At 39.3% G+C, this 24,766-nt stretch overlaps 1 protein-coding gene across 1 annotated transcript in view; it reads right to left on the minus strand.

Annotated features, from left to right (window-relative positions):
- Positions 1-24,766, minus strand: part of lrp1bb (low density lipoprotein receptor-related protein 1Bb) — a 138,246-nt gene that overhangs the window by 54,008 nt on the left and 59,472 nt on the right. Inside the window, exons 30-44 of the mRNA XM_046404484.1 lie at positions 22,061-22,210; positions 17,451-17,591; positions 17,203-17,328; positions 16,712-16,843; positions 13,947-14,081; positions 13,609-13,738; positions 13,335-13,461; positions 13,023-13,174; positions 12,376-12,500; positions 11,688-12,059; positions 8,951-9,140; positions 6,493-6,697; positions 3,242-3,434; positions 1,144-1,269; positions 10-138 (exon numbers count right to left, since the gene is read on the minus strand). Coding sequence (XP_046260440.1) covers positions 10-138; positions 1,144-1,269; positions 3,242-3,434; positions 6,493-6,697; positions 8,951-9,140; positions 11,688-12,059; positions 12,376-12,500; positions 13,023-13,174; positions 13,335-13,461; positions 13,609-13,738; positions 13,947-14,081; positions 16,712-16,843; positions 17,203-17,328; positions 17,451-17,591; positions 22,061-22,210 — 2,433 coding nt within the window. The remainder of the gene's footprint in view (positions 1-9; positions 139-1,143; positions 1,270-3,241; positions 3,435-6,492; positions 6,698-8,950; positions 9,141-11,687; positions 12,060-12,375; positions 12,501-13,022; positions 13,175-13,334; positions 13,462-13,608; positions 13,739-13,946; positions 14,082-16,711; positions 16,844-17,202; positions 17,329-17,450; positions 17,592-22,060; positions 22,211-24,766) is intronic.

A 24,766-nucleotide genomic window follows, 5' to 3' on the forward strand; every position in this document is an offset into this window, starting at 1 on the left:
GTCTCTTACCACAGTATTGCATCTTTTCATCTGATTTATCCTTGCAGTGGGCTATTCCATCACAGGCTAGCTGGTAGCTGATGCACTCGCCATTCCCACACTCAAATTCAGTGTGAATGTTACAGGAGGAATTTTCTGCTGCAGAAGAAGACAATGAGGATGATGAACTTTGACTCTCCAAATCTCAAAATGTGAACAAACTGAAAAAGCTGCATACAGAGGAATTCAGAGGCAACATTAAATACACGCTGCTGCCAAGACCATATTTACACAAGTACTGGGTCAACATTTGTAATTGTCGCAATTGCATTCAATAACACCGCTAACTTTATACTTCAGCGTGAAGGAAATCTGGCTGTGAAACGCCTAGCATATCTAGCACTTAATAATAAATCTTAACTTTGTACTTTTTGTAATTTCAGTCATCGGGATAAATTAAAAGTGCAACAATAAATAACTCCACACTCACAGACCAACATCCCTCTCTGCTCTGCTACTTGCAGGTTCGCAATTTAAAAATATGAAACTTCTTACTCTGGTAATGAGCACAATGTGGGTGTACTAGAAAGCCTGTCATCCTCCATTCTGACATCCAGGCTGCCATCCAACTCTTCTGAGTCACTTGCCATTTTGTGTCTGGCCAAACCTCCCTCTTTTGAACAGCTTCCCCTACCTTATGGTCTATCCTCACATTGCACTTCAAATTCAACCAACAAAGTGTCAAATTATAAAGCAAGACACCATTAAAAATTGTCAGGTACCTGTGACACTCTGTGCTTCTTAAACTTTGTTTTCTGCTGTCTGCATAAAGTGGCACAACGTTATAAGTTTATTTTTCAGATCAGTATTGACTATGGCCTCTGGAATCACTACAAACTCACCGCTTATTCAAAGTGACAGCAGCTGTTGATGCTTTCCTGGTTATTTGTGGTTATGTACAAAAGAATCAATTCAAAGATAACAAAGCTTTGTGTAGACAGCACAGATGATATCTTAACCTACGTGTGGACAGAAACCCAGTTACACTATGCATGTAGATGTAGACAAGGACTGATTTTAAAATATCTAAAGTGCCACAGCAAACCATATCTGCTATTGGGAATTTTCTGGAGATCAGCATTTGTGGACTCCTTGATGACTTACACACACATCTGTTGTCATCCAACAGCACACGTTCTCCACGGCAAGTGCAATTGACCCTCCCATATGGAGTCAGGAGACAAAGGTCACCGCAGCCTCCGTTCATGTGTCGACATGGGGACAGTTCGCCTTCAATAACAATCAAACTGAAGTGATTAGGCAGTAGGAAGCAGTCAAAGCAAATAAAAATCTCATCCAGTACATTCAGTCGTCTGTCTGAACTGTGTCAGTATGTCCATGGATTCACCTTCTGAGGAAGCATCGGGACTCACCGTTGTACACTAAGCCTTCCTTGTCTACAGTGTTATTTGTAGGGGATTTTCAAAATAAATGTTGAAAATCCCATGTTGGCACAGAAGATGTTTTTTCTGCTTACCATAGGAAAGATGTTTTTTCCTATACGGTTGATAAATCTGACACCGAACCTTTACTTTTAATGGGTGAGATAGCTGATACAGATTTTCTCCTCTAAAATTCCACTATAGTTGAAATCTAAAGGTGGTGTTTTTTTAATTAAGCATGGGTTGATTGGTTGATTTAATTGTGAAATGCTGCACTTACATTTTGTTGTGATTAAATGGATCATCAGTAGTCAACTTGTGAACAGAAGGGCAGTTAGAGAAACACCTGTACTAACACCCACTACTATTCTCACTGACAGGTAGCAAATGTATTACCATGCTGCATACTTTGTCTTTCTTTGCCTGAGGTGCTATGTGGAAAAAAAAAAGAAAACTGTGTGTTGCATGACGAAACTACAGACATAACATGTGAATGAAAATGTAAGCGCTGGTCTTGTCCTGAGAGAAAATACAGAAACGAATCTTTGCAACAACAGATGTAGTATCAAGTGCAAGTGTTCAAAAACATTTGAAGTCCATTGGATACCCTCAGTTATTGCCTGCCCTCCAGCCACTGTATTTTATTCATGAGAGAAGAAACCATTCCTCTGTGCTGCAGCTCAGGTAAACCATACGTATGATCATTCATAGTCAGGATATCCATCACAAGGAAAATGCAATAAGGGTTTTACAATGTAAAGATCAAAAAGAGTTAGCTGATTATCAGATCGGCCATTGTTGGTCACTGAACATTATGCAGTGACATTGCAGCTGAGCCCATGCAGGTCATTTGATGTGGTCATTTCCCATGACGAGATAAACTAGGAACAGCGTGGCTCTCAGCATTCGAGTTCAACCAGTGGGACACACTTAAGCTCACTTTCTTTTGTCCTACTTGGAAATTAAACTTTACACGACACTTAAGAGACTCCCCTTACAACATAGGCCACTTTTTTTAATTGATTACCTCTGAAACTTAAGTTTCCAGCCTTTCTAAATAAGACCATACATTTATCATTCCCGCTGTTTTTGTGCATCAAGGCGTGGACTGAAGAAATTGTTTTGCTTTAAGTTAGAGAAGTGTGTCTTCCAACTTTGACTGATATTTTACTATATTTATATATTTAAAATATCAAAAACAGCAATCAGCTGATAGTTTGCTTTTGGTTTTTTTTTTAAATCATTATTATTATTATTATTCCAAGTTGATTTTACTTAATTGATTATTGAACAGGAACAGCGTTAATACATTTATTGTACCAGATAAGTCAAAAGCTAATTTCCCATCTGTAGTTCCTGGTATTGGTTGAAGAAGCAAAACAGTCAGTTGTGGTGAATCAAAATATTACACATTTATAAAAAGTTAAGATTTGTATTGACCTGAAATAGCCAGAATGTGTCTGGCTTTATCACTTCCTAAAGAGTTGTACCATTGAATAAATGTGAAGCCAGTAGGGAAGGAAATTGTATGCAGGCCTAAAAGAACAAACTAAAACAGACAAGTGCATGCAAAAAGCAGGAGCAACGCAGAAAATCACGGCTTTCTCTAAAGTTCCCATCTTGCCACAGAAACAAAGTGCCTACAGCAACATATTTATTTTGGTCTAACATAATGAATATGCACATTTATAAGCCCCTGCCCATAAGCACACATGAACACCGTGGCACCTGCAAACACATGATACACAAATATTTGCAGACAGAACACTGCATTCAGTGGTCATTAAATTAAGCTCATCTCCAGGTGTTTAAATACTCACAGTTGTTTGTGTCCCTGGCCACAGCTATAATTCCCATTGGTTGATGAGGTATATCTGCTCGAAGTACCTTGGTGTCACTGCCCGTGTACTTGTTGGATCTCAGCACAGACCTGCGGGCCCAGTCTGACCAGTAGATGAAGTCTCCGTAGATAGCGAGTCCATAGAAGTTTCCAGGTCCAGATTTAATTATGACCTAAAAATTTTAAAGCAAAGGACGTTAGGACTGCTTTTCACCATGCTTCTCAAAGGGATGCATTTTCAAAAACTACTCTGGTACTCAGACGTCTACACTATATATGAATTCTGTATGCCAGGATAGTTGATATGGCCATAATACAGGGGAAATTCATACATTTTATCCTGCAATATTTGCACTTACATCTACAAACCAATAACTCTTGTCAAGATCTGGCTTGAGAGAGCACAGACAGAATTTTGAGTACAACCCTCGGAAAAAAATGTTTAGGCTCATTAATCAACACATCACCCTCACTGCCCACATGGCTGCTTAACCCAGATGTTGGGGGAGTAAATGACAGTGTCAGTGGCAGGGAGGCAGGAATCCATCAGATGCCTCTGTGTGGGACTCCCCAGGATTGTGTGTGGGGGGATCAGGGCCTCCAACAGCTCTGTAGTCTCAGCCATTAAATGGGACAGGCTTGTAAGCAGCATCACATTAGCCCTGTGCCATACTGGGATTAATAGGACAGGTGTTGATTAAAGGAGCCCAGCATGTGGAAGAAACTACTGGCCATCAGGTGAGTGAGAGACAGAGACTGACAGAGAAAAAGAGGGAAAGACTGAACGCCAGATGGAGTAGGATGAAACACATTGATAGGAAATTAGATTTGGGAAGCATTAGGTTTACAGCCTGTAACCCATTATTTTTGTGCCAAACTCATGTTCAGGGTAAATGTGAACATATTTCATGGATTCTCTACTCTCTCTCTCGCTCTCTCTCTCTCTCTGTGTGCAACAATTTAAAATCAGGCACTTAAATTGCTATGTCTACGAACTCCAAATTAGCTAATTCAGTTTTACATAAGAACACACTGCTAATGTTGAACCCACATCACACTAACCATTTCCAGACAGTTCTCTCTTTATACTCCCTCTCTGCGTGGCATCTTGTCCTCACTATACATGCTGACATCCTCCCTCATCATGCACTCTGCTGCCCTTTGAGAACAAATGCTTTCTTTAGCAACATGCGTCTCCACTCTGAAAATGGTACGGGGGAGTAAACCATGCCACAGTTGCTGTTCTTCTCTGTCACCAACCACACCGCTGCAGTGAAAAGGGTAGCTAGGCTCTCAAGGACACTTGACTTACATCCATGTCTACATTCAGGACCCATGTCCACATAGTGTAATTTTTCAGTTTCTCCTGATAACAATGCAATGTATGCAACAGCCTCCTGAAGTCGCACCCAACGTCTTCTGTCAACTCTGCCTTTTTGGTGCATCAATTTGAAAGCATTAGAACTTCACGAAAGGGTGAGTGGGATAGGGGAGAGTGGCAGTATCATCACAGTCATATTTTTTCAGACAACCAATCATATGTTAGATGGACGCCTCACCTGTCAGACCGGTAATCAAGAAAATGAGGAAGAGCCATGGTCTGGACCTATCTGTCTATCCTGAGCCTTATCAGACAGAAACTATTTTAAAACAGAAAAGCCCATATGTGGAAGCAGACTGGCTGGACACTGAATGTTGTTTGTTTATTCTGTGTAGTCAAACCTCTGCTAACCCAGCACTAAATAAGCTTCAAACAAGACCAATGAGTAGCATTTCTTTTCCTCACCACATCCCAGTGCACTCCAACACCCACCACCAGAAACACACCAGAAAACGTGAACATTGCCTCTTATATGACTCAATACAAAATCAGTGGTTTATAATGTGATTTTTCCTAAAAATTAATTCTTTTTTTAATTTATACAGATTTAAACACACATCGGTTTTATCAGTTTCACATGTAATTATTAACGTATTATTAATCTACACAACAAACATGACTATTCATAGTACTCACAGCTGTTAAACTAGCATGTTAGTATTGCAAATTTTTGGCTGCACTTTCTCTGCCATTCTTGTGTGACTAACTCACTAACAGCTTGAGCAATATATCGGCCTAGCCTTGTGGAATTCTCTTGCCAAGCACATTGAAGGCACAAAGTCAGGTATACAAGCAAGTAGGCTGTACAACCAGACCAAATGAAATGAGATGGTGAGAAATCACCAGATTCCTGCAGGTAGACAATCAGAAGCCTGGGACATTAATAACCTAAATTCTATGAATAACACATATTATATATAAATGCCATGCCCCGTATATGATCAAAAGCAAGATATGAATCAAAACCATGATAGCACACATGTAAACATATTCAGTAAGCTTCTAAGATTTTCACAACCACAGTTTGGCTAAGTGCTGAAGTTGACAATCAGCTACCTCTGTTTAATTTACACATTTTAATTGGAATGGAGAGTCTGCACCCACAGCGGTCTCACAGCAAAGCCTTCATTAGCAGGATTAGACTGCACCAAGGGCTGTTGTGGACCCAAAGGTGAAGACTTTCTGAGCCACTGTGACCCAGCTCAGCAAACATACGGGTAACTAATTGAGATGTGCCAAGGTGCTAAGCTGCAGAGGTCACATCAAGCAAAAAGTGAAATCTATGGCAAAAAAAGACCACCTTGTACTATAATCTTTTACACAGTGGAAAACAAAAGATATACTGTATATCCAGTTGGGATGTTATACATTATGCATGCAACTTTTTCACTGACAAAATAAGAGTCCCACTCACTGAGCTTATTTACTTTAACAAGGGAGGACTTCTCTAATTAAGGAAACATCTCTATATTAAGAGGTGAAATAATAGAAAGAACATCAAGAGGTATTTCAGACCATATCAGCTGTATAGAGGAGCATATTGTTGGAGCTCAATAGGGATGGGAAATTAAATTAAGACAGAAAAAAAAGTGTCATTTCAGGATAAAAGGGCAGAACAATCTGAATTCTGTCCTTGAATCTATGCCCTGTGTATCACTATAACTAGGGACTCACTGGATCTCTTTCATAAAAAACATTATTATTTAATTAATGGAAATTTAAAAGTGTATAATGCAGAAATGCAGATGTAACCAAAGAGCAACCACGCCTCATATAACAGAAACTGAACAAAACAAAAAATCGATCGCTTGTAATTAGGCAGCCACAATTAATACAATTATTATACTCACATATCTGTTAGAACCATCGTATTCACATCTCTCAATTTTTCCAAGGCTTCCATCTGAAAAGTAGAGCTTCTCTGCTTGGTGGTCAACAGTCAGTCCATTGGGAGTTAGGATGTCAGAACTGATGATTATCCTGATGTTCTTGCCTGCTAAGGTAGATCTCATGATGCTGGGTTTCTGCTCATTCCAGTTGGTCCAAAACATCAGGCTAAAACGAGAGAAGGCAATCAAATATGTGATAACTGGGGAGCAGACTAATGGTCTCCTTTGCAACTTAGCAATAGCAAGTGGCTTCATCTTAATACGTATTTGTCATCAGAAACTCCTTCCCTCGCCAAAAGAAGCACTTCTTCACCTCAGTACTTGTACGAATTCAAGGCACCTCAGCAAAAACTACAAAACAAATACATCTTGCCTGAAATTAAATTAGGGAGCAGGAGTGGTCTTTTTTTGTAAGAGCTTCTATATCAACATGTCATCCAGGGAACTGTATGCCATACAGGCAAAACAAACAATAATGAACAGGAATATTTTCCTGCCCTGAATTAAACTGTTTGAGGTTTTGATAGTCATGGCAGTCAGTCATCTACCTAATCCCATAGTTGCCAAGACCTTAGTCATTTTCTTCTCCTTTTCACCCTGTAGGAGTTCATCACTAAAATAAAGTGTAAAAGTGAAGTGATAAAGTGTAGCTCAGTTTTCATTTGAAAAACAAAAAATATTAGCAGCATATGCTGACAGATAGAAATCATTTATTAATCTTCCTCTCTGAGAGGACTTATAAGGACAGAAAACAGAAATAATAACAGACAAATGAAAGATTTATAGCTTGGTTCATACGGGTTTGCAAAATGGATGGTACAAATTTGAAATTCACAGCTATGCAAATAATCCACCGAAAAAAAAAAGAAGCGGATTTGTTTCAAATTGTATATAAAACTTTTTCAGCCCCTGAGCTCTCACTTTACACTGTAATGAAGTCACGGAAGTCCACTCACGTGCAATAATAAGGATTCTGGTCAAAAGTCAGAACCAGGGAACACAAATTAGCCACTTGAGTTTGAATTCTAATTATCTGACAGTGTTTCTGGAGTGGGATGGATATGGTGCCAAATTGCCAACCCAGGATATAGTCTGAGGTCAAGAAATTAATTAAGTTAGTACAACAGGAGAAGCAAGATACTCACTCTATCCAGGCTGCTCACAGTAACATTTTTATATTCATGAATATGCAAGTTAAATGTGACGGGAATGCTGAAGTGTTATTTTTGAACAACAAAAAACATCTTTTCCCTGAGCTTTTTTTTGACACATAAATGAAACTGTTACATCAGATATTCAAAAAGTGATGGAATCAGCTCAGAGGAGATCAGAACATTTACACCTGAAGTGTAGAAAGACTCATCAAAACAGTTTACTTTAGAATATGTCAGATTACAGCTCCAAAGTGCATAATGCAAAATAGAGCTTTGCCTTTGAATGGATTCTAGCTAAAAAGTCACAAAGATGACTACTGAAAAGTGACAGAAAACTCCGGAATGTCTCGTATTTATATAAAAACAAAAGCTGAATTAGAAAACAATGTAAAGATCTTATAATCACACACAGTACTGTCAGTGTTAAACATAATGCTTTCAAATAGCTGGCAAAACATATTTATGAGAAAATGGCAGTGGAGTGACAATAGAGTCTAGGCAGAGGGAAGGCTAAAAGGCAGGTGTAACATGCACTTAAAAGCCTGAACTGATGTTGTTGTCCTCACATCCAGAAGGAGACAATTCCATTTGTTTACATTGTTACTACAGTGAGCAGTAGGCCGTCTGTGGATTTGAGAGCTCTACATGGGGCATATCTTGGCAGTATATCAACAAAACAGTCCATGAATGGATTTATAAGAAAAAAAATACAAGAATTGTAAGATCTTTTTTTAAACTAAAATGACGATAGTGCACAGATTTTAGAAAAACAGTAATGTGAGGTTTATTTTTTTAGTTAAAACTCTGGCAGCAACCTTCTGTATTACTGTAAGAGTGACTTATTTAAAGGCTGGGAATCTGAGAGCAGCTCACTGCAATACTTGGCACAAAAATCCACAGACTTTCCTGTGTGTTAGCAAGAAAGTAAAGGCATGACTTTTGTAATGTTCCTTAAATAAGAAAATGCTGTTATGCTGTTGCATACACTTCTTTAAAATTACACAGAAGCCTTTTTTTCAAATTGAATTAGATTTCATTCACCAAGATAATGAAGAGCAAAAGCAACGTAGAGTATGGTGTCATCAGCATACTCCAGCAGGATTATGGCAGTGCCAGTAAAACTGAGAGTATCTGAAACTTTAACAACATATAAATAGAAGGTTGTGACAGTATCAAAGGCTGATCTTAGGTCTGGACATTTTTAGATTAGGTGAAAATATAATCATTTGGAGGGAGAGAGTGAGCGAGAGCATTTAGACACTGACTTTTGACACTCATCCAGGGCCAGGACATGTGGATGGTCTTCCTCCGAGAGAATAACCACAGCCTGCCGCTTGAAGGCACCGATTCGTTTCTGGTCCAGAGTTTTTCTGGTGATGGTGGAGGTAGTGGAACTGGTCCAGTACAAGGTGTCCCAGGCACGGTGGTAGGCCAGGCCCTCCACTGAACCCACATCTAAAACAACAGACAAACATTGCCTTTGCTCAAACTCCAACCAGTAATTTCATTCAGACAGCACATCCAAGCATAGTTTATTGTACCCAAATTTCCTGCCATCTGGAACCACTAAACTTGACTAGGGCAGATTTAGGTAAAATATTGACTTTTCTTGTAACAGATGGCAGGATCCAATTGTGTTAGATTTGGGATTAAGTTTCCTTGTTGATTGACAGGGACAGGACTTCATGCCTCATTGCACTGGACAGGCAGCTATTTGTTGATGCAACAGCAACTCAGTGATTGAAGATGTTTTCCTTGCAAACCAATTTCCTTAAACACAGAATATGAAAATGTGTGTGCTGCTCCTCAGCTTGGTGCATACATGTAACAAGGAGAGAACCTCGTGAGAGAGACAGTGATCACAGGCAGAAAAACTAGCCACATCCACACTTGAGTATTTGCTGTAGTTTTTGGCAGTACTTTCTTAATTAACATACTGAATATGACCTCCACTGTGTCAACCTGAAGAAGAAGGCCAGAATAATAATACAGGGTTGTTGAGTTGTCGTGTACTCAGCTATTGCTCTCGAAGGACCACTATGCCTCGAACTGGGGGATTTTTTTCCATTATGAGGAAGACCAAAACACTAAACACCAGGTTATTTGTATGTGTTTGTTCATGTGCTCATGTGTAACTCTTCCATTTGAAATCACATTTGTTTAGTGTTTGACAAAACAAGTAATTATCTTTCAAAAGAGAGCCACACTTTAAAAGGCCAAAGAAGCACCTTCTCCTCTGTGAGAGTAACAACACTGATAACAAAACAGTTAAAAAGAAACTTGAAAACATTTAACACTGAGTAATATCTTATGCCTGATCTAATTTTGTGCTTTTATACAATATTATCTGTTAATGCAGCCCCTAATTTGTCTTAGTGGCAAAAATGCAGGCGATGATAGAAAATTTGGCTGTTATCGCCTTATCTGAAGACCTATAAACCATCTCTAGAATACTTAAGACACTACCTGAGTCAGCCAATCACTAATTAATAGTTTGCAATAAAGAGCCGTCTGGCAGCTTGGAGTTTCTCATAAATTGTTGCTGGGGTGAGGGAGTAATTAATGGGGGACATGGAGTTTAATTAGGGAAATATGGATGATTAACATCCTCACCTTTCTTCAATGATGGGATGCATGCAGAAACTTTTAGAGAAAAATAGAGGAGAAGCTTGCTTTTATAAGCATACAGTACAGGGTTAGAAGCTGCCTAAAGGTGGTGGTTTAATCAAAAAGGAATATAAACCAGATGGACATGCTGCTTTAACTCAATGCCAAATACACTAATTTGAAACAAGGAAGGTCAGAGTATCCTACCACAGCTGTATGCAGTGTGGATGCATACAAACAATTTCCTACTTATGCCTTAAAAATTACCTGGGCATGGATTATGGATTCAAATATTTAAATTGTACTCAAAGTAGGTATTTATACCACTCTGATTTTGCATTTCAGAAGTGCCAAAGTGTGAAGGACACTTACAAATCCAGACAGATGGTTCTTAATAACGCTTGTCTTTTCTAGAAGATAAATAAATAAGCAGAAAGCTCCCTCAGCAGGGGTGTTGGAGAGAGTGGATCAGTAACTCTCTGCCAGTCTCCCAGTGTGAGGAGGGGGTGGGAAGGTGCTGAGCTTTGCTCCCAGTAGAAGCTTCACAGAATGGCAAAGGATGCTAGCCGAGCAGAACAGAGGCTTTTGCTGTTCATCTGACGCCAGTCATGCTTATCAAGACAAGACTGACTGAGATTTAGAGAAGGAATAGAGAGAGACTGGTCCCATCATTCAATTTGTGACAGTCAGTAAGCAGAAAGCTTTTAAACATGGGCATTATACCCAACTGATTTAGTATTAAATTATCTTTTCAGAAGAGTAATGGCAAAAAGAAATGGAGTGGAGGAGGGACCTGCAATATGTATTCTAAGGCAAATGCTATTAACCACATAACCACATATATTCTACTAAAGTGGTGTGAATGTTCTTCTCCCACATAGCTAAAACTGAAATAACAACATTCCTTTATACAGACCATCCAGGTAAAGAGAGCAACATGTCACAAAAGCAGCAACTGCAGCCTTCGGTCAGTATCATATCAGTATGGATCTGCTTGGCCCTAGTGTCACAGCAAGCTATAGATGTGACATCCCAATACACAACCAGGGCACTGGAGTCAAAAGAAAATAGACTTGGTGCATAAAAAATATACTTTGGATATCAGTTACATATGTATTAATGAAGTGAAGTGTGAACTGTTACGTGGCCATGTAGCACAGCTGAAGATGCCAGCTACTCCTGTATCACATTGTGCCAAACTATACTTAAGCCAAACAGGAATAAAATACATATAGTATGACAGCAGTAATACTGCAGCAATTGTGAAGCTCTTAACATTTGTATAAAAAGTGCATATGTTTGTGTAAGTGCAAGTGTATGTGTGTGGTGGGAATGCTGACTGGCTTTGTAAGTAGATAACAAAATAATCAGTGTGATCATGTTAAATATACTCACTTTCTGCAATAACAGATCTCCCTGTCCAGTCATCATTAATCATCTGGATGTTTCCAAAATGGACATCACTGAAAAAGATGCGGTTGGTCCCGGTTGTCTTCTGACTGTAGTCAAAGGCCAGGGCTATGACATTCTTAAAGAAAGCAGGATTTTCAAAAGGCTGGACAGGTGAGTTGAGGTCATTCTCATCTGAAAGGTGGATGCTTTTCAATATGGTCCTCTCAGAGTAGAGCAGATAACCTTCGTAGCGTTCACAGGCAAATCCATCTTCTGCCAAGCGGCCATGGGCGCACGAGCAAGTTCGGCGACCACTACCCAGGTGGAAGCATAGCTGCTGGCAGCCTCCGTTACTCCTGGCACAGGGGTTTGTGCCTTCAAAAGCCAACAGATGTTCAATCACTTTCCTGTTTCAGTTTCTGCCCCCTTGTAATCATGTTTAAATTGTACATGACTATATATTACAGATTAAAATCACTGGTATAGTGCAGCAGCAACATAATATTCGCAGAATGGATTTTACAATATCTTGTTGAAAAGCTAAGTCTATGACAGTAGTTTTCGAAAAACATTCAGATCTACAATAGTGATGCCATACAGAAAAAGTTTGGGAACCAATGGTCTTGGCATAGACTGTAGCAAAAAAAAAGTCAGTGTGTGAATCAATAGACTGTAAAAATGAAACCTCTACCTTTTTCTCTGCCTCTACTGAAGACTGTCACATCCTTCAAGTTGACCCCCAGTCCGCTCCTCATGGTGACAGCCTCACTCGTGTCAGTCTTGAAGCCACGTCGGATTGAACCGTTCGAGTGAGCCCTGACGTACAGGAGAGATGGGAGATGAAATATGTGGTGTAAACTTCAGGGAGGAAAAGATCCTGTATTCTGACTTCTTATCGTGGCAGGGTAATGACAGAAGCTAGACACAGAATTAAGGCAGGGAATTTTATTCGAGAAGAGTAAAATAAAAATGTAACACTGCAGTCACCTGTTCCTGACATGTTTCAAGATGTAGAATATAAACATAAAATAGAAATAGTAGTTTCTTTTCGTTGTCTTCCTTGTAAAAGGGACGAGGTCATTGATCTTCAAGTCACGCAAGAAAGGTCAAGAGAAGGCAAAACAGATTTTACAGAAAGGTGAGTCAGGTTTGTCCTTGTCGATGACACTGAATTCTATTTAGAGTATTTACAAAAATAGGCAGTGACCTTCACCATGAGAAACTGTTGTGCTTAATATTTTCACATGAGACCTTTGAAAGGAAGGGTTAGTGTCAGGTTAGTATTGGCAGCTTTGCAGGCCATTTCATGTGTGTGCATTTAAGGAAATAATAAATTACCTGTCAGACCAGTAAATGTAAGGCCCGAACACAGCAACTGAGAACAGGTCTACGTTGGCTGCCGACAATACAATCTCCCGGCTCTCACCTGTCTCAAGGTTTATCCTCTCGATCTTGTCTGTACGGGCGTCGCACCAGTATAATGTATTTTCCTGCAAAGTAATTTTAAGATCCATTTCACAAACTGAACCTCTTAAGCAAATTCATATTTCAGCCAGAAAAGAGATGAGGTGGGAAGTACAGTGTGTGGGAGCTGAGTGGAAGGAGAGGAGGGTGATGACCGTGTGTGCGCGCATCTGTGAGCAACTGTACCTCGTAGTCTATGGAAATTCCATTGGGCCACATGATGCCTGAGTTGACCAAGGTAACCTGGTCTGAACCGTCCAGACGGGAGCGGCCGATGCAGGGGTTCTGGCCCCATTCAGTCCAGAAGAGATAACTGTATATCACAGCACCAAATTTTGAGCAATGACAATGTGTAGATTTGTAAATAGACATAAATGTAAACGCAAACACAATAAAATGTGTCAAACTTTAGAGCGATAAGGGCCAAGAATGACATCATGACATGACAGCCATGACCTACCCCTTCTGTGGATACACAGCGATGGCCCTTGGCTGATCAAGTCCTTCAGATATGACCACTGAGCGGTATGCACCATTCAGACGGGATATTTCAATTAGATTGAAACCATGGTCTGTCCAATACAGGTTTCCTGTGTAGAAAAAAGTAATAACCGGGTGTGTAAATACAACAATGGTGTACTGATTCTCATGGGCACAAGATACATGAAATTACCCACATACTAAAACAAACCCAGCACACACATTTGCTCTGTGAATGATTCAGAATTTTCACCAAGCAATACCAGATTGATAGTCTACAGTACCGGACTCGAGGACCAGGGGAGTCCCAATACTAACCAGCAATCCAGTCAACAGCAATGCCTTCCACCCGACTGATACCAGTTGTAATGATGTCCTCCCTCCAGGTCTGGTCACGTTTGGCCCGAGATATTCTGTTCAGGCCCATGTCTGTCCAGTATACAGTGTCATTTCCTGCCAGGCGTACAATACGGTTGATGACAAGAGAGAATGGAATGATGAATGTGGCTTCCACAAAAGTATTTATGCCCTCAAACAAAGAAGCTCATGAAACCACATTTTACTGCAGCACGGCCCATTTCACCGAATGTGTTGTGGTACTATAAAGTATGATGGCGAAAATACCCGCACAGTTCATCCACAGCTCTTTGTTGACATGCAGTGCCTGAACAGCAAAGGCAACTGTCGGCCAAATTTTACAGGGCAGTATACTGCTTCATGCAAAACATGATGACAGTAAAACTGCTATGGACCCTTTCTGTTTTTACAGTCTAATTACATAAGCATATAAAATAGTACACAATTTATTTATGGTGCAGTCTTCAAGTGCATCTCTGTGCCTGCCTGTCAGCTTGGCTCTGTGCAGGTTGTTAGGAGGTTAGGTGGTGTTATATGTTTATTTGCACTTCCTTGTTCCTGCTACCTTCACACTCTGTTAACATGTAGCTCTTTTGTGATAGAATACAGCTGCAGGGCTTTCATCTGTTCTGCTCTGGCAGTCGGGCTTCTGTAATGACATGCAAATGATGTGCGTGAGCTATCCGCTGCAGCTCTTGGAAGGACACGGTAATGCATTCGCTTGTTCACATGTACAAAGTAATAAAATAATAAAATGGGGGGGGTTACTGTTCTGTACTTTGGCCAGGTCTGATTTTGATTTGGGCTCTGGTTATTTTCGCTTGGGCTCTGGTTATTTTCTCTTTTCCAAAAGCTGTGCTCACACATCAAGATTACTGGCAATGTTTGAAGTCACTCTGATTCAGCATCAGATTTCATGCTCACTTGACAGTTATAAGACAGCAGACTGTCTCACGGCAATCATGTGTAAAGTGCAGGACATATATGTGATTAAATACTCAGTTACAGTGGGCATGTACACCCCTTGAAGTTGAGCACAGTCATGTGCTTTCAAGCAACTGAAAGCACAAAACTGTGACTGATTTTTTTCCCTTGAGTACCCATGAGTACTACTTCTTATTGGATGCAGTGACCTCCTGGTTAGGCTGTGTACCCACGTCTGAACATCTAAACACACGCATAACTGCATAACTGTGTCTTTTTGCAAACATATAAGAAAACAGCACTGAACATTTCCTTGCTAACATAAAAACACCCATAGAAATGGATAAAAAAAAAAAAAAAAAAAAACACAAATTGAGGCTGTTGCTACAAGCTGCAGCACCAACACATGCCTTCCCCGTGAGCTGCCAACTATCGAGACTGCACGCTTTACACCACAGGCACAGTGCACCTGACTGCTAGACAAGGGACCAAGATGACTATTTCTGCAAAACAAATTATTTGCTCATTGTGAAAAATAAGAAGCTTAAATGCCAGATTTACAACCAACAGAACTCTCTTTGTCCAAACCTTCCCACTGTGGCTGTTAAAACACCTCTCGGGAGCCAGTGTTTGGTTTGTTTGTTACTACTGAAGTAACAGTAGTAACAGTGGCACAACAGTGTCGATTCTGTAGAAGAGAACCAGATTTCTCTGAAGATACCAAAGGCTCACGAAAAGGTACGAAAAATGCAGCAACTGTTCTTGGGACAGTGCTGTGGTATTGTGTACTCCCTTCATTACATAGAGAGAGAGAATAGTCTGTACTGACAGAAGAGGTCTGTTGATCTCTGCTACAGTCAGTCGGGTAGGAAATCATATAAAAATATGAGCAACCATTTGTGTTCATTTACATTTCCTAGTCTCAGCTTTTGCAGACCTACAAAGGAAAGCCAAAGAATACACATCAAAGTACCCAAATATGCTTTTTTTTATCTGGTGCTGCTTTTGTGCATTTTTTTAAAAGAATTACTGCAAATCCTTAGCATATCAGCCATTGTGTATATGCAGTTTGTTTCTGTTTTCAGTTGTGCGTATGCAATTTCCTTTACACAGCTTTCGTTATCATGCTTCACTGGCAACCTATTACATATATGGAATGCTACCAGCTTATAGTATATTCATAGCATTTGTTGGTGTAATAAATGTATCATTTTTATCATATATATTATGTGGAAGGAAGCAGGGATGTAACAAACGACAGCACAAGCTACTGGGCTCATGTTTTGCGATGCACTTTCCGGTCCCTTCATTTTATACAATATCTTGGGAATTGCTTCGCATTACAATTTTTAGAGGTTTGGAAGGAAATAGTTTGATGTTTCACACTGAGCTTGCCCTGTAATGTGAACTTATTACTCTTTCATCTACACTGCACTCCACAAGCACACAAACCATTATTCAAAGGGCTAGAGCCCACTACAACAAAAATCTTTCCTTCCCCGTTATTGTTCTGGACTGAGAGGGGGTTTGGGGTAAGGGTTTGTAATTTGTACAAAACAAAGAAAGGGAAGAAAAGTGTGTTGTTTAATATTAAGCAATAATATATGTGTATTGATGAATGATATATATATATATTTATATGAAGATTTCTACTCTAGAACACCAGGAATAACATGCAGTATGTACATTTACAACCAGACTAAAATCAACTCTTCAAGCTTCAGTGGATCTCTGTCATATCTGCTCCCTAATACTCAATATCAGACACTCAAAACCCTTCTGTGTATTGCATGGTGTCATACCTGCGTGAAAGTCAACTCCCACAGCAAACAGGGTTCCTGTGATAGGCATGAGGGCTTCGCTGTTGTCATTTGGGTCAAGAGCGATTCCCCGGATTCCCTCATGGATGGAATACATCAGAAAGAAGTCAACACCTAAAGAATGACATATTAGCTATTAAAACCTAAACTAAGGTATTAAAGCATTGTAAATTTCACATTTAACAAAGGGTTCAAGGCCGTATAGTCTAAAATCAAGATTCAGAGTTTATTGTCTTTGGCACAGTAAATAAACAAATTCTCTTCACAATGAAACTCTTTCTTTGCTTTCCACTATGAATGCTGCTAGAGGTAGAAAATTAAAGTTAGAAAATAGAAAAATTTATGAAAGTGTAGCAAGCAAACACAACACATTGGGCGCCATGATGTCAGTATCATAAGTATGATAAATAAATAAATAAAATGCCGATAAGAGCATATTGGCTGCTCTAGAGTGCATATTTTGGGAAGCCTACCTTCACAAGACATGCGGTCGCTACGCAAGTTGTAGCCAACAGTGCAGGAGCAGCTACGGGTGTTCTCGGAAGTGGGCAAGCACAGCTGTGAGCATCCCCCGTTGTTTACCTGGCATGGGTTTCTTCCTGAATGTTAAGTACAACCAACAATAGGCAGGCAATAAGCTACCATAGGTGTATGTGGGTAGTGTATGTCTTTCTGTGTCTTTATCCGTGTTTGTGCACTGATATGTGTGAGCCTGCTTTACCTCTCTGACCCTCCCTGTCGTACACCTTCATGTGAACGACCCCACTAGTCTTGTTCCTCAAGACCACAAGGTTCCGTCCGTCTCTCTTGGTAACTGTGCCCAGCTGTGCTGATTCCTCATCAGCCCACCAGAGTTTGCTGCCTGCAATCAGCAATGTCATTTGCTTAAAAAATATGACCACAGATGCAGTTTCAATAAAACTACGAAATTGTTCTTCATTGTACTTGCTTCTGCAGAACTTCACAAAAAATGGTGCAAATCATGCTGTGACGTAAACAAGTCTTCAGAAACACCAGAGTACAATTCAGTACAGTACAAAAAAAAAAAAATCATATATCCCCCCAATCCTCACCTATTCCAAGTGCAAACGGCATGTTTCAGCTTACACTCTAATCCACCACAGCTGGCACTCTTATGGTGTAAAGCCCCTTAATAATTGAAGCATTCTCAGATCTGATTTGAGATTAAAGTGTGGCGTACCCTGTTTCCTGCTCTGCCCACTTGCTGACAATACTGTGTGCGTCTTCCAGCCTTGAAACATAGTTACTTTGATGTTTGGGAAATATTTTTGCACCAACAAAGCTTTTCTATGCATCTAATTTGTATATTTGTGCTTGCACATATCATTTTTTTACCACTGATATTTAGCAGTTACGAAGTCATTGTGAATGGTCTGAATAGTATGTCAGACTAGTTAGGTAATTTTGGTGACACCATGCAAAGAAATGTAGTGTTTCTGAGGCAGCATTTCCTCATCTTTCAATTTTTGCTATATAAAACAATAATGCATGAGGTAAGATTCTCTTTTATTGGTCGGACTTGGAGTTTAAAAGGAAAGCACTGGTGCCAGGCAGTTTGTACATCAGTTCTGTGCGTCATAATGTTTCACTGTCTACTTCCTGACCGAGTGGCTGACCTGTCTCGCTCTGTGTGACAGTGAACCTTCAGGCTCCAAGAGTGCTGCCATCGTGAGCATAAGTGATGAGTGTGTCTTTGTAAAGAGGAACGTGCACAATAGGCTCCTGACCCCAACACATCCAGCCACCACCATTGCCACACTATCCCCCTCCAACCCTCATCTCTGCCCTCAGCAGAAATCAGTGATGCACAGTCTACGCTTTTTGCCACAGACTCTACAGACGTGACAGGAACACACAATTTTAAAATACCACTGAAGTGCAAAGTGAAGAAGAGTCAGGTGGAGGAGTCCTCTCACTTCAAAATAGACACTGTAAATGGGGAGGAGATGGACCTGATTTTAGTCCTCTTTTTGAAGGGACAACATGGCAAAAATGGACCATTACGCTGAGAAGTCATGCTTGTCATGCTTTAAAATATGAAACAAAATGAAAGACAAACTCATATATATATGTATATATATATATATATATGTATATATATATACAACACATTAAAAGATTGTAAAAATTCATTATTTAGTGAGTAAAAAAAGAGCCCTATAGATTTTACACCATCAGTTCTTTGTAGGTGAGACACAGTTTTTTTTTTTTTTATCTCAACCTTTTCGATTTATTTAGAAGACAGAAAGCAGTTCCCACATGCACTAATGGCTTCAGGCTCAATGTGATCCTTAAAGGGAATGTAAAACTCATTTCTACAAATCAGACAAATTCCCATGAGTGAGAATGGCAGTCTACATGCAGTTTAGGAAACAGTTGACCCTGGAGGGCTTGCTAGCCTAGATTAGCTTTGCACCCCATGTTAATTTGAAGCCGCAGGGACTGCTGGCTAGCTGTGATTGCTCGCTTGTGGCACATCATATTCAATTTCCACCTCAACTGCTACTTTGATTCCAGGCTGATGGATCACCCACACCTTCTAAATAGAAGCCATCACCTTTCCCTCAAGCCAATCCAATTATTACAGAGCCCTAGCACCTGAACAGATCGACCTTGTGTCACTAACAGTGCCTTCATTATATATTTTCGCAACCAGCTTAAGAAATCATGAAGACCAATGCATGCATGCATGCATGCAAAAAAGATGTCTTGTTTACACACACTGCTTTCTGCTCATGATATTGTCTGTCCACAAAACCTTTACAGAAAAATTACTCTCTTCCCTCACAAAGAAGTGCACTTCACATATACTCCACGACAGGAGAATAATCTCTGCCTCCTGCTGCGATGGAGATATAGATCTTGAAAGAGCTCAAGCTTTCCTTGTTTACACATGACACTGATTTGGAGTAACCTTAACCACTTTAGACACAACTGACTGATCAATGAAGTTATCACAGACGAGATGAGAGTAGAACAATTCTTTCATTCATGCTAATTTAAGCTGAGTAGATAAGACTCAAGTGCTCACTCGATGATATCCAACAACCTATTGCCCTTGCAAAGCAGGTTGGATATACATTTAACTGCATATCCATATTGTAATTCAAATACTAGTTAGAATTATTTTTAGTATCCCTGTTTGCTGAGCAAGTAAGACGTAAGAAGATGAAGCAGGTAAGTAGAAAACTTACAGAGTGGATGGTCAGCAAATGCACTTAATTGCATCTTTCACCATGGAGACAAAATAAACCTGCAGAAGGTATATTTCTCTGTAATGGGCACCACAATATTGCATTCACTTGCCAACAGCAAAAGAAGCTCTGGTTTGGAAAATGACATGTCTGGCTGTTGTCCTGCTGTCTTTCTCCAGCTTCATTTTCAGCTGACCATGAGTGTTTTCAAATATACTCAGTGGTCTATAGCAAAGGAGGAGCATAATACAGTACAGTATGAGAAGCGAAATATCTGTCATACAGCAAGAAAATGAACATTTCACTCTATAATATACTAATTTTAAGTTCTTTGCTCAGTGACAATTTTATTGAAAATAAAAATTTTGCCATAAAATTGTCATAATTTGTTTGAAATACAATAAAGTGAACTGTGTTGTTACTCAGAGAGGCATCCTAAATGCTATCAGATCCTTTTTGAAAACTGCCCGAGCATGTTGCCACGTAATCAGGTAAAGGGCAAAAAGACAAGAACATCAAGCACCATCTCGTATATACATATATATATTACTTGATAGAGCAACATCTACACCCAAAAATGAGTGAAGTCAATCTCCAGGTTATGACCAGGTTATGCAGAAAGCTTTGAAATCTAATTAGAATAGGTCTCAGTATTACATACACTTTTATGTTTGCATGAATCGAAGTATAAATGGACAAATCCACTAGATTCCACTAGTGATTCATTACCATGCAACAAATATACTGCTGAACGACTGTGAATTTTCTATTTAACAAAGTACCGTACAAAAACAATACAGCTGTTCATTCTACCATTCCAAACAATTTCCTCTGCGTAACAAAATGTCATTAACTGTGATTGATGGAGACTCACAGACATCATTTCGCTGTTTTGCTGTACCTGCTTCTGTGCAGGAAGCAAGCCATTAGTCTATGTCACCTTGAGTCCTATCTCCCACATGTGAAATTCAATAATGAAGTCTCCATTGTCCATATTAAAAAAGGTCTCCATGATTAAAGTTAAATGTAAAAATAATTTCAAAAAAAGATGTGGCTTGGAGTTGGCGATTGCTAACAACTTAACCATCCAGTGGGGTTCCAGTCAAGCCACTGCTGTGTTATTGTGTAAAAATGTGATTAAATGCTCTTTGCACATGCTGACAGATGCCCACCACACAGGAAAATAAAGCCTGCCATCGTTAATAACATGCTTCAAGAACAGAAAGTATGACCCTGAAAACACTCTTGGTTTAATTTTTTTCCTTAAAAAAATAATAATTACACTTTGGCAGACACATAAGCAACAACTCTCTGTTCAGTATGTTTACTCCTTTCTTATTACCAATCTTGGCAAAGAAAAACCATTCGCATTGCTTGCTGGAAAGCTTCCTGATTTTCATTATTGCAGTACTGTGGAAATGAGACAATTTAAAATTGTAATTGTTTTGATGTGTGTGTATATATATATATATATATATATATATATATATATATATATATATATATAACATAAATTAAATTTTATTTGTCACCTTTTTGAAGCATACTGGTAGCTACAGCCCAAATACCTGTTGGCTTATCACACAAATAATTAAGGTAGAAGGTGTAATGACAGAACTGGCATGTGTTTTGGTTAACACATGCTTAAGATCCTAAAGCCTGTATGTAAGCCAAAAAAAAAAAAAAACAGGAAAAGGTGATACAAAGTTGAGAACCAGATGCTCTAAGCTAAAAACTGTTGTAAAGCGAGCTACAGGTGAGATTTCATTCTGCACGTTGTTGACTTGGATTTGAGGAGATTTCTAAATGAACCTAAGAGTTGATGGATGGTGTGACACATTGGATTCTGCTGTGATACAAAGAACCAACAAATAATGAACATCCTCCCACCTTTTCATTATACAAGGGTGAGAAAATCAATCATCAATCACTGCTTCACGGTGTTTTAATTATCTAATGCCCCTGCTAGTTCACACAAAGTGAAGTGCAACTGTTTCAAGTACTGACTGAATAGCTCCATTCTGCAGCCACTTAACTGGTTAAACACGTAATCCCTCCACACTCTCTGACTAATCCACAATAGCTATCTGATACACTTGTGACAAGCTCCACTCACCCATCACGGCCAGAGCTGTGCCTTTGACTAACTCCTTCTTTAGAGTCTCCAGCACTTCCAGCCCACTGCCGTCCAGATTGCACCTGTTGATTGTGCCATTGGCCGAGCTTATCCAGTACAGCTTGTTGGCAGTGTAGTCTATTGAGAGGCCTGAGAGGAAGACAAGTAAAGCCGGGACACCAGGTTAGCACTTGTGCTTGGATTTGCTCGGATACAGAGCTTGACTTGAATGTTAATGACACCAGAAAAACACCCACCAGAGACAGATGGAAAAGAAATAAATGGATGATAAAAATCATTAAATAGAAGATTAGTGGGAAACAAGAATAGATTAGAAATGCTACATTTAATATTTTAGTTTGTAAAAATGTTATACAATCATTAAAATAGTAGCACTGAAATTACAGTAAACAAAGGATATTATTATTGAAAAAATAGTCATCTCAACCCTCAAACTATAAGGGCATGGAGTATATTCACTTAAATCTGACTGTATTACATATGCAGCATCAGAAACAGAAGAATGCTTTTGACTCTAACAGTATTACAACAGCAAAATTTAAAACTGCATTAACATTTCCATAGCACAATTTCTATGTATTTGGTTGAGTAAGGGATAATAGAATTGTTTATGTGTTTGTGGGCTCTTCGTAAAAGCTCCAGCTGGCATGAAAAATGAACAAGAGAGACTTTTCCCTCCCTGTATAACATGAAGGGTTTTCACAGATTGCTATGGTTAATGGCGAGAACTAAAAGCAGCTGCAAACTGGAGAATTTGCTGTTTCCCACCATGTGCTGGATTTATGTCTGACAGATTCACAGTCACAATGTGTCATTAATTTACGCTTGTCCCAAGGTCTAGCCCATAATCATAAATGAAGCTGGTAAAATATGGTGAACCTTGCTATCTGTATTGCTGAGAGGCTGAGGAGAACGAAGAAATACAATAAAGACAATGGAGCTGTTTGTGCGACAAAAAGGGAGTTTGACCTTGAGATGCCTGACAAGAGCCACTAGAGAAGCTACTATTGCTCAATTAAAGCACACATCAGGTGAGGATAGAGTGCACACTGAAAAAAAAAAGAGTATAGTAACATAAATAAAGAATAAGAATGTGTAAATAATAAAGTGACTAATTCATGGTCCCATTGAATTATAGTGAATTATTTCAGCAGGAACCAGTGAACCGACATTACTATGTAAAAACACACTTATCATATAAACAAGAAGGAGTAAGTTGCCAATATCAGCAATATCAGATGCTGCAAGTTTATCATGTCAGATATGGATACTGGTGGAAATTCAGGCCTCAAAAATCTTCAATCACTTCACGTTCTATAAGTGCATCATAGCAGACGATATCCACAACCACTCAACAACTAATTGATTCTTGTCACTGCAGTTAGACACTCATGCTGGTCCTTCTCAACATATGTTTGAGAAACAATCATTCTAATCATCATTCTGGTTAGATTTCATCAACTTGATTTTGCATAACTGTTTCCTCATATTGCCCCTCTTTTCTATGCTTTGAGTTTAGATAAATTTAAATGCATTTATGTTTAAACTTTCATCAATCAACAATTAAAAGTAATAAATCATTAGAAATTTTGTTTTGAGTGAACAGACAATGCTACTAAGGTGAATTTGTAGAATTTCTAGATTGAATATACAAATACAAATAGATTGAATAGATTGAATGCAGAAAAATATCCATTTCAAAATATCCTATCTAGAGAAAACTGGATCTTGCAGAATTGCGTCTGATGCTTCTCTTGTCCCTTCAGTGTCCTTTGGCTTGAAGCATCACAGCTCAGTCAACATGACATGTGTCTGCTGTGTGCATGCAGTGTGTAGTTTTTTACCCAGTGACCACAAAATAGAAAGCCTACCCTTTTACAAGAGATGAGCCTTCAGCTTCTGTGTGCACATATGTCACCTTAAACTACATAAACAACAGCATCTCCATGACCACACGCTTAAAAGTCAGTGATATAGAGAGTCACTGGAGCCAGGAGGGCAGGTTTGAGTGTTGCTTAAGAGTTGTTCACTGTTTCTTAGGCAACAATCTCCGTAATGGACCACAGCACAAAAGCTCATCATACAATGTGGAGGGCTGCCCTGAGCAGATGTAGGAGACACTGGGCTTGAGCATTATGTAGTCCAAGTAAAAGCATCAATATTACAAAGCAATTGTACGATATAACCAAAGGTTTTGTAGATGAAAAATTCCCATGGTGGGTCATTTTATTCCATACCTACAGACTGATATGAGAAGAATATATTTTAACATCCGAGCAAACCAGGTTCATGCATGTATAGCTATCATGGTCCCCCAGATGGATGGGCACTTTACATTGTGATGATTGTTTTTGTTACAGTACAAGGTTTGTCCATGACTGGTTCAAGGAACATTTAGAGGCAAAATTACATAAAAGCCATGGTCACCACAGTCTTTTATCAAGCCAATAAATTATAGCCTCCACAGGATGGACACATACAGAAGCTGTAAGAGCATCTGTAGATAAAGAAGCATCCACCTATAAGCCAGCTGTGTGAGGCAATGATGTCTGTTGCGTTGACTCACACAATAGTATTCTGAGCAGTAACAACAAAAACTTATTTTCATTTGATCAATTTAATCTTGCATTATTTTTGAGAAATTCCAGGATTGCTTGACATGACACTTTTACACAAAGATTTTGG

Source organism: Scatophagus argus, chromosome 11, assembly GCF_020382885.2.
Source record: "Scatophagus argus isolate fScaArg1 chromosome 11, fScaArg1.pri, whole genome shotgun sequence".
In the NCBI taxonomy this organism is placed as follows: domain Eukaryota; kingdom Metazoa; phylum Chordata; class Actinopteri; family Scatophagidae; genus Scatophagus; species Scatophagus argus.